Consider the following 9,379-nt stretch of genomic DNA (forward strand, 5'->3'; position numbering starts at 1 on the left):
ATTTTACGTTTAACTGTCCGACACTAAAATGAGGTATACTGTCAATCTGTCTGTCGCCAAAAATAAATGGGCCCCACCCTGGCACGCATATTCAGCTCGCGTGCCCGTTTACATTCGTCTCGCGGGCAAATATTGGCCTGGCCATGAGTACAGAAACCCAAGCCCAAATCCAGAAGCGCCCAACCTGCCCGCGCGCCGCCGCCCTCTCCCTCTCCCAAATGGCGCCCGCCCGGCCAGCCCTAAATCTTGCCGGATCTTCCCCCTCGCCCTCACCAACGGCGTCGAGCTCTCCTCCCCTCACCGACGGTGACCTCCTCTCCCCCTCGTGCTCCTCCGCATTTGGGGCGTCATGCTGGGGCTCCATGACGACACCGAGGAGGGGCGCACGGTGGAGCTCGCGAAGTCTCCTACCAGGCCATCACCGGCAAGGGCTGGCCGTGCGCGCCCCCGTCCCTAGCGCCCACCCCTCCGGCACACGCCATGGTGGAGACTAGACGGAGCTCCGCCACCTCAGCCTCCGGGAAGCACCCATCCCCCATCGCCGTCCTCTTCGTCCATACCTCCCCCCCCCCCCCCCCCCCCCCCCCCCCCCCCCCCCCCCCCCCCCCCCGAAGAGGAAACCCCCTCCCCCCTGCGTCGCCGCCTCCCGATCTGACCTGTCGGCTAACCAATCTGAACCTTGCCCCTGACCAGGCGAAGGCCCCGGGGTCACCGACGGCGTCCGCGCCCGGGAGGGCCGAGGAGGATTCCGTGGCGGGAGCGGCACCCGCGAGGAGCTCCGGCTTGGCCGAGGACGCGACGGTGGCGGCACAGAAAGGTGGGCGGCTTTCGGGCGTTTTGGGATCCTAGGGTTTGGTAGGGGCGGGTTTGGAATCGAGTTCATGGGGTTTTGATGCTTTGGTGCAGATCAAGGAGCGGATAAGCCTTCGTCCACCGTAGCCGAGAGTTCGAAGAGGAGGAAGGAGCCGGAGCAACAGCAACCCGCAGCGCCATGGGCGAAGCTGCTCTCGCAGTGCTCAGAGGTGCGGTGACCTGACAGCAACCTGCCTGCAGCCGATTATTGGATAATCTTGGTGTATATGTTGTAGGAATCAAAGTTAAAGATTGCAATTTTTATGCTGGGCTTGGTAAAGATTCAATTTTTAAGACGTTAGGGGTGAAATTTTGGTCTTTGGATAGCATCTTGTTGTTTGTCTAGATTATTTAGCACGGAATATTACTACTCTTACTGTTTAGAGCTTGGTTCTGAGTACAACTTGGCAGCGTTCTAAAAGGTGCTTTCGGGAGGAGGGAAAAGGGGGTAACAGGGCTTACTAGGTTGGGCATATTAACTACCGTATATACTGTTTACTTGTGCTCTTTCAGTCAGCATATTCACAATTTCTCATTAGGAACAGGGGCCAAGCAATACTAGTTCCTGGTAGCATTTGTTTATGCCTAGGCTTTTGACTGTTGCAATTCATGGTACCAGATTGCCTGGTTTAAGCTTAGCTCCATTTAGGGCCTACTTTTAGCTATTCAACGGGCATCTGATTTGGGATACATTGATATTTCTTTTTTATGTTCTGTAGCTTGTAGGGAACTTGTCCAACATAGCCGCTACCTGTTTTCACCACACGTTCATATGTTCAAGGTTTTGTCATCAGTTAGTAAATAGTCACATGCATTGTAGACATGTATATTTAAGGTTACCTAGTTGGCTAAATCCGATCTGTTTGAAATCATTGTTGTTTGTCTTTGTTGACATGTCTTTCTGTAATGTTGATATCCTGAACTTTTAGAAATCAGTATCTACTTGACAGGATGCATCTTTTGAATTCCTTTGCAATTACCACTGGATCTATTGGTGCTACTTCAACTATTTAGTAGTTGGTCAAGGCCTCACATTTAAAGTAGCTTGTAGGTCAATCTTTGTTGGTTGTTTTTGTTAGCATATATGTTTTTTTCTGTAGATGTTTATGATTTCAGTTCATAATGATAGAATAATGCATGAAACATTCTATTTTTGAATACTGATATAAAACATATTTAAACTACAGACGTATGGTCAATCCTGTTGAAGTATTCCATTTTATAAAACTTGATGTACCTCTTGTGGACAAAGAATCAAAGAACTAATAGATTAAATAGATGACGGAATAGATACTGAATTATTTTATGAATCCACTTAGCCTGTGGAGTTCTGGCTGCAAATGATCCTTAATTTGCATTCCATGGTAATTCACTTTCTCAGTATCACAGTATCTATGTGGCATGTCTTTCCATTTTTCAGTACTGCCCTTACACTGTTGACAATGTCCATCTGATTTTTTTCATCTGGATAAACATAACACTTACTTCCTTATTTCTTAATGTGGATTGTTATGGTTTTAGATTTTTCTTAATAAATAATAAATTAATTATTGCTATCCTTTTCTTTTTGACATAGGCACTAAGGAGAATGCAGCGAGTTGGGATGAGACTTAATGTCTCTGCATATACTGTTGCTATTAAGGTTGGTCACTGGAGAACACCTTTTACTTGGTTAATGGGCACTTTTTTTTATTTATAGACTTATGGTCTGCCAGTAAGCTTTTCTACAATGTCCTCCAGACATGTGTTGAAAACAAAGATTTGTAGTTAGCACTGCACTTGTTTGAAGAAATGAAAACACACCAACTGAAGCCCAATTTGGTGAGTTTTATCTAAAATTTAGGTACAAAGCATTGATGCTTTGCTTTTCCTTAACTAAAAGATTTGATGCTTCCTGATGTAACATTTATTGTTTGGCCCATGAGCTATTTGGCACCTGGCATCATTTAAGGTTCGTATGAAAGCTTAGGCTTTATATCGTACTAATGTGTTGTTAATTTCATCCAGAGTAGCTTGTGCCTGTTGCTGACTGCTAAATGCTTCGAATGCATGCATAATTTATTGGTGTCAAGTTATTTGGGTTGATTAGTTGAATATCCTATGCTGCTTGTTGATGTTAGACATTATGATATGAAACATGGCATAGTCAATGGTTTACTCTACATCAACCTGCAAAAATTCCATCGATGTAAATTGCATTTGACATAGTAGTTCATTTTCAGGTGACGTACAAAACTCTCCTGGCAGCACGCAGCAATTATGGATCACTACAGGAGGTCCAGCAATGTTTAGCAATATATCAGGAAATAAGGAAAGCATGGTATGTGACTAGAACGATAATATGTTGTTTCTTTGATACTTTTGAAGTCAGTACAAGTGTTTTTTCCTCGACAGCACTAGTGACAAATTGTAAAAACCTAGTGACTAAATTGTAAAACCTAGTAACTAAATTCAGCATATAGAAATATATTTGGAAGACAATTACTAACATTCTGTTCCATCCTCAAGTAATGATTTAACTCACTGTTGTATGCCTGTACTACTATAGAAGTGATGATTTCAGAACATAGGACAGCTAAGAACCAGCAATGGACTAGAGTTTTGATTACTATTAGGCACAAACCAGAGGCATGTTTCTCTTAGTTGATGGGATAATTTACTGCTGAAATTTAAATTTGACTGAAAGTTAAATTGGTTAGAGGCATTTGTCGCACTTAGGCGCAAATGAGGCCTAGTGCTTTAGATGATAACTCATATTGTACTTCAGTTTTACATAACTTCTCCACTTGGTGGTGCAAATGAGGCCTACAGAAGCTGTTTAGTTAAATTGAATCATTGGTGGTGCGATCTTTTGCAGAGTTTATGTCTAAAGAAGAATCATTGGTGGTCCAGGACCAGCAAGATGATGGTGGTATTAACATCAGCCATGTACGCCACTTGTCTATGGGATCAACCAAGTCAGCACTAGAATGGGATATTCTACAGAAGCACAAATCAGTAAGAACATTAATTATAAATAAAAGAATTAATGTTCGGCCTAGTGACTCATTTGGGAGATTGTCTACCCTAAGAGTGCTTTTTATAAGGGGTACTGATTGTGATAGATTGGTTGACTCTATATGTCAGCTGAGGCACCTGAGATACCTCCACTTAGAGCATACAAATATATCTAGGCTACCTAGAGACATTCATAGGACGAAGTTCTTGCAGCACATTTTGGTTGACAGATGTCCACAGCTAGACCATCTTCCTAGCTGCATTACACAGCTTCTGCATCTAAGAACTCTTAGCATGTATGGTTCCCATGACAATGTTTTAATACCCAAGGGGTTTGGTCAGTTAAAAAATCTAAGAACACTTGTTGGGTTCTGAGTACATTTGGACAAGAATGGGGGCAGGGGCTGGTGCAGTTTGGAAGAGATAGGGCCTCTGTCCCAGCTTAGGAAGCTTTTTTTACATGGTCTAGAAAATGTGCCAGCTTAGGAAGCTGCTGTAGTATTTAACTATAGTAGGAGAAAAAAATCTATAATTTCGCTTCAGTTTCTGGAAAATGGCTTGTCTACACTTTGACTGATCTGTACAACAGCTTTACATATTTTCTCCACTTGCCTAATTACATAGTTATTTTTCAGGAAGTGCTGGGCACTAGCCTTTGGCCTGAGTTTCTGGAAAATGATTCTCCTCATAATCTGATGGATGTACTCTACTTTTGGCATGTCATTCCTTTTGGCTTTTGAGTTCCTAGAAATGATTGTGTGCACAAACCTTAGGATGTGAAACACAAAGTACTAGTATTGTTTCCTGAGGAGTACATTCATGTAATTCTTTTGGTGGTTGACTTTGCTGGATATGATGTACACAAACATTTGGTGTACAAGACAAATTTATTTGGTGCTTGACTTTGATGGATGTGATGTACAAGACAAATTGGATGTTATATGTATTGAGTTGCATGTGATATATGTTTGTGTATCTTCATGTGACATGTGGACACTATATGAGCATTGAATATCGTTCTGATGTGTTAAAAATTGTATTTATTTTTTTTCTATATTAAATTGTTCTGTTGAACGGTCTGTCGCTGTAAATGTATGGAGTGTTGGATGATCTGACAGTGAATGTGTGGTAACAGATTATCTGTCGCTAAAGAGTGGCAACAGGCTATCTGTTGCTAAAAAAATTCAGGGCAACGGACTGTCTAACGCTAAAAGTATTGTCTGACGCTAAAGATTTTTAGCGTCAGGACTTACAGCATCTGTAGAAGTCTGTCGCTATAACTTTTTAGCGTTAGATTGTCTGTCGCTATAGCCGCTTTTAGCGTCAAACCGTCCATCGTTAATCTTGGTGTTGTGGTGTTAGTGGTCCTATTAAAGTTTTGCTAGCATAAGCAATTGCATGATGCTATTTATCTTTTGTTTGTCCCAAAACTTGCCCCCACAGCTTAATCACTAGCATCACACATAATTTCAAAAGGTAGCGACCAATCAGGAGGTTGAATGATTGGTGCAGAGGTGAGTGCTTTCTTAAGAATGTTAAAAGATTTCAAACATGCATCATCAAATTCAAAGGGAACATCCTTAGACAAAAGATTTATAAGTGGTCTAACAATATGTGAAAAATCTTTTATAAAGCGGTAATAAAAACTAGCATGACCAAGGAAATTGCGGATCCCTCTGATATTTATGGAAGGAGGTAACTGTTCAATTACTTCAATTTTAGCTCTATCTACCTCTATCCCTCTTTCGGACATCAAGTGTCCAAGCACTATTCCTTCTCTAACCTATGAAATGACATTTTTCACAATTAAGGAATAAGTGCTTTTCCACATCTTTGTAAAACCTTGTCTAAATTTTCAAGACAATTATCAAAAAAATTTACAGAAACAGAAAAGTCATCTATAAAAACTTCCATGATTTCTTCAATCATATCAGAAAATATAGACATCATGCATCTTTGAAAAGAAGCTGGAGCATTACATAATCCAAAAGACATTCTATGGTAAGCATAGGTTCCATATGGACATGTAAAGGTGGTTTTGCTTTGTTCATCTAGATGGATCGGAATCTGATGATAACCTGAATACCCATCAAGGAAACAAAAGAAAGAGTGATTCGCCAGTCGCTCCAACATTTCATCAATGAAGGGCAACGAAAACTGATCTTTCTTTGTTGCCTTGTTATGTTTTCGGTAATCTATGCACATCCGCCCTCTAGTGACGGTTCTTTGGGGGATTAATTCATTCTTTTTATTTTTAACAACAGTCATGCCTCCCTTTTTAGGCACAACTTGAACAGGGCTAACCCACTCACTATGCGGCACAGGATAGATGATCCTAGCGTGCAAGAGTTTCCAAACCTCTTTCTTAACAACCTCTCTCATCGCATTATTAACCCTACGCTGGGGCTCCCTAGAATGTATAGAGTTAGGATCTGTAGGGATGCGATGGGTGCAAAGAGCAGGGCTAATTCCCTTAAGGTCTTGGAGCGAGTAGCCAAAAGTAGAACGATGTTTTTCTAAGACAGTTAGCAAGCATAGGACTTCCTCATCATTATTGAGGAAAGCATATCTAAGACTAGAAGGCTGGGGTTTAAGTTCAATGGTGGGCTTAGGTGGTTCTAGCAATTCATCAAGAGGTTCGGACTCCGTAGGACTTTCCTCTTCTTCCTCGATGAAGAACTAAGCATCATCCTCAAGGTTGGGTTCAATCAAATTATCAAGAGATGAAACCTTAACCTCTTCCATTGGGTCTTCCTTAGGAATTGGCTCACTCTCAGTATTTAGAGAATGAGTAATGGGTATAGAAAGCTTAAAGTTTTTCCCAAGTATTATATTCAACTTCCCTATTTGTCCTTCTTCGGATAAGTCTTTCAATTGGTTGTCCTATCAATAGGTCGAACTCCATAATATCAAAGATATAGAAGCTCAAATGAACTTTGGTTCCTTTTACCTGGATAGGGAGGACATACAAAATTCCTAAACTCAGGGAGAATGTGTCCTAAAAGACTTTTCAATAACTTTGTTGTTGGGGTCAATGACATGAGTTTTAATAAATCATGAGTAAAAGATGTAGACATGATATTAACACCTCACAACAGGATTGTAAAGAGCATCGAAAGGAGCTTTATTAATTTGGCAACGAATGGATATAGAAGGTGAATCTAAGCAAATCGCATCAGAGGAAAGCTCTGATTCTTCTAACCATTCATTGCTTATAATAGACACTAGCTCTTTCGTAGTCTTTTTCAAGGAAAGCTTCCTCAGAAGGATCTAAAGGTTCTTCATTGGATGATGATTTCCTAGACTTCAGGGGTCTCCTCATAGGTATGGTAATTCAAGGTATTTCCATATTCATCGAAAAGTTCATCATCGAATTCAAGCATAAAGTCTAAAATTGGAGTTTCCTCCTTTTCTGGTAGGTTCAGGATTTGGAATAGCTGAACTTTGTGATGGGTCTAGTAAAGATTTGGGTTCAGCTATGGGGGATTCTTCCTCTACCGGTTTCTCTTCTACTTCCTTAGGGATGTTCTCTAAGATTTTTGTAAGAATCCTTCTCCCCGAATTGGTAGAGACATGCAAGAACGAGCCTCATGAGGCCGTATTAAGAAGCTTCAAGGTTTTCCTATCAAGACCCATATAGAAGTGTTGAAGAAGAATAGGGTCTTGAATGGCAAGGTCAGGGCTAGTATTAATGAGAGTATTAACATGTTCCCATGCCATACCTATAGATTTTTTTTCTTTTGTTTAAAAGATAGAACCTCTGAACGAAGTCTGACTACCCTAGAGATGGGAAAGAATTGCAAGCAAAAGCTAGAACATAGGACTTTCCAATCTCCTTGTCTACTCCCTATGGTGAGATTGTACGAACGTTTAGCTTTTCCCTGTCAAAGAGAAAGGAAAAAGCTTCCTATCGTAAGGTTTCGTCTGACATGCCTATAGTGCACAAGCATGCAGGTCTACTCAAACTCATTTAGTGGGAATAGGGTTTTCATCATCTTCACCTAAAAAGGGTTGATCATGAACCATGTTGATTAAATGCGGGCACAACTCATAGTCAGGTGTTAGGATAGGCTTTGAAGACTCTTTTGGATGTAGGCTTGCACTCGTGGGTGCACCATATTGATAGATAGGGGTGGATTCTAGATCCATGGTAAAAAGAAAAAGAATAAAAGAATAATGATACATGGATAAGCTAGGTTCAAAGTTAACTCAGCAACTGTTTTCCTAGCAACGGCGCTAGAAATGCTTGTTGGTATAAATTAACACACACAGAATAATCCGCAAGCGTACGGATATTATACCGATGTAGCACTTCACCGGGAGTACCTAGTTTTATATTGAACTCAAGGAAACTTGTGTGAGAATAACCAAATCTAACTTATCCCAACTTCACAATCAAGGCTACATAATAGGAGCATAGAGGAGATTGCTAAGGTCTTCTAGTTCTAACTTCAGTAAGCTTTGTCTTCTATTGTTCAATTCTAGGGATATTACAAGAGAAAACATAGGCAAAATATGTTTCCTATAGCAACAATGTCCTGCTAGGCCTACTAATGGGAGGTAGACTATAGAGGATTCAACAAGGCTATAAGAGTCACCCTCGCGAGCTGCCACCGATCCGAAAAAATAGGGTACATCCATGAGTGACCATGGCTAAGCACCACTCTTACACTATGAATACTACTTTAACCTAGGAGCTACAAGGATTAAAGTACTTAAAAGAGAGTCACAAACCTGAAGAATAATATGAATAATATGCTCAAGAAGAACTTGATTCCACCAGGGTACAAGCCATAGAGAGAGCACCAACAGACCAGGGACTCCTCCAAACTCTTCCCTCTCACTCTATCTCACTATCTCTAATACAAGACTAGATCCTATTGAGGACTAATCTTTCTCTTAATTGCTAGCTCTAATCCTAGTGGACATATGAATTAGGGTTTCTGGCTTCTCAGCTCTCAGGATCAAATGAGGCATCTACCCTAGAGGGGGGTGCAGGCAGATATATATAGGGCAGGAGCATCAATCCTGAGCCCTTCAGATCAAACCGACTTGAATAAATGGCGGAGATGCAATCCTTAAGGCGGTGGAGAACCGACATAGCAACAGGAAGGATGATGTGGGGGGCCCATAGGCTAGTCCGGCCTGCTGGTTGTGGCTGGCCCCACATGTTAGGGGCACAGGGCTCTACTTCAGTGATTCACCTTCTAGAGTCTTCTAGAGTCTTCCCAAGTTGATTATGCCATGGCCATACCCCATCGCGGTGAGGCTCTGTTCTGGCAGATCTAGGACTGGTAGCAGTAAAATAACCACCGCGATGAGCTTCATCTTGCTATGGAACATGTGTAGCCCTAGCCGTGCAAGCCTAGGAAGCCTTAGAGGCACTGGTCGCCTTGAGACATCGGTGTGGCCACACGCTCATCCTGCAACCATACTGAGGCCTTCCTGACCGACTCTGGCCACCTCACGCGATGAGAACTAGCCATCGAGCTTTGTCTTGAGCCCATGCACCTCACTATGTAGATGGTCA

General features: G+C 41.8%; 1 protein-coding gene across 1 annotated transcript; it reads left to right on the forward strand.

Moving 5' to 3' along the window:
• The first annotated feature begins 480 nt into the window (after positions 1–480).
• On the forward strand, positions 481–4,824 carry LOC136525971 (uncharacterized). Its single transcript, XM_066518780.1, has 6 exons — positions 481–817; positions 907–1,022; positions 2,429–2,494; positions 3,075–3,172; positions 3,710–3,849; positions 4,485–4,824. Coding segments are annotated over exons 1-5 (618 nt in total). The 3' UTR covers positions 3,711–3,849; positions 4,485–4,824.
• The last annotated feature ends 4,555 nt before the right edge of the window (positions 4,825–9,379 follow it).

This window comes from Miscanthus floridulus, chromosome 19 (genome assembly GCF_019320115.1).
Source record: "Miscanthus floridulus cultivar M001 chromosome 19, ASM1932011v1, whole genome shotgun sequence".
NCBI lineage: Eukaryota > Viridiplantae > Streptophyta > Magnoliopsida > Poales > Poaceae > Miscanthus > Miscanthus floridulus.

Coding starts and splice junctions, on each gene's coding strand:
- LOC136525971 (XM_066518780.1), top strand. CDS start 481: ATGGTGGAGACTAGACGGAGCTCCGCCACCTCAGCCTCCGGGAAGCAC. Junction 818..906: donor GACGGTGGCGGCACAGAAAG/GTGGGCGGCTTT, acceptor GCTTTGGTGCAG/ATCAAGGAGCGGATAAGCCT. Junction 1,023..2,428: donor TGCTCTCGCAGTGCTCAGAG/GTGCGGTGACCT, acceptor TTTTTGACATAG/GCACTAAGGAGAATGCAGCG.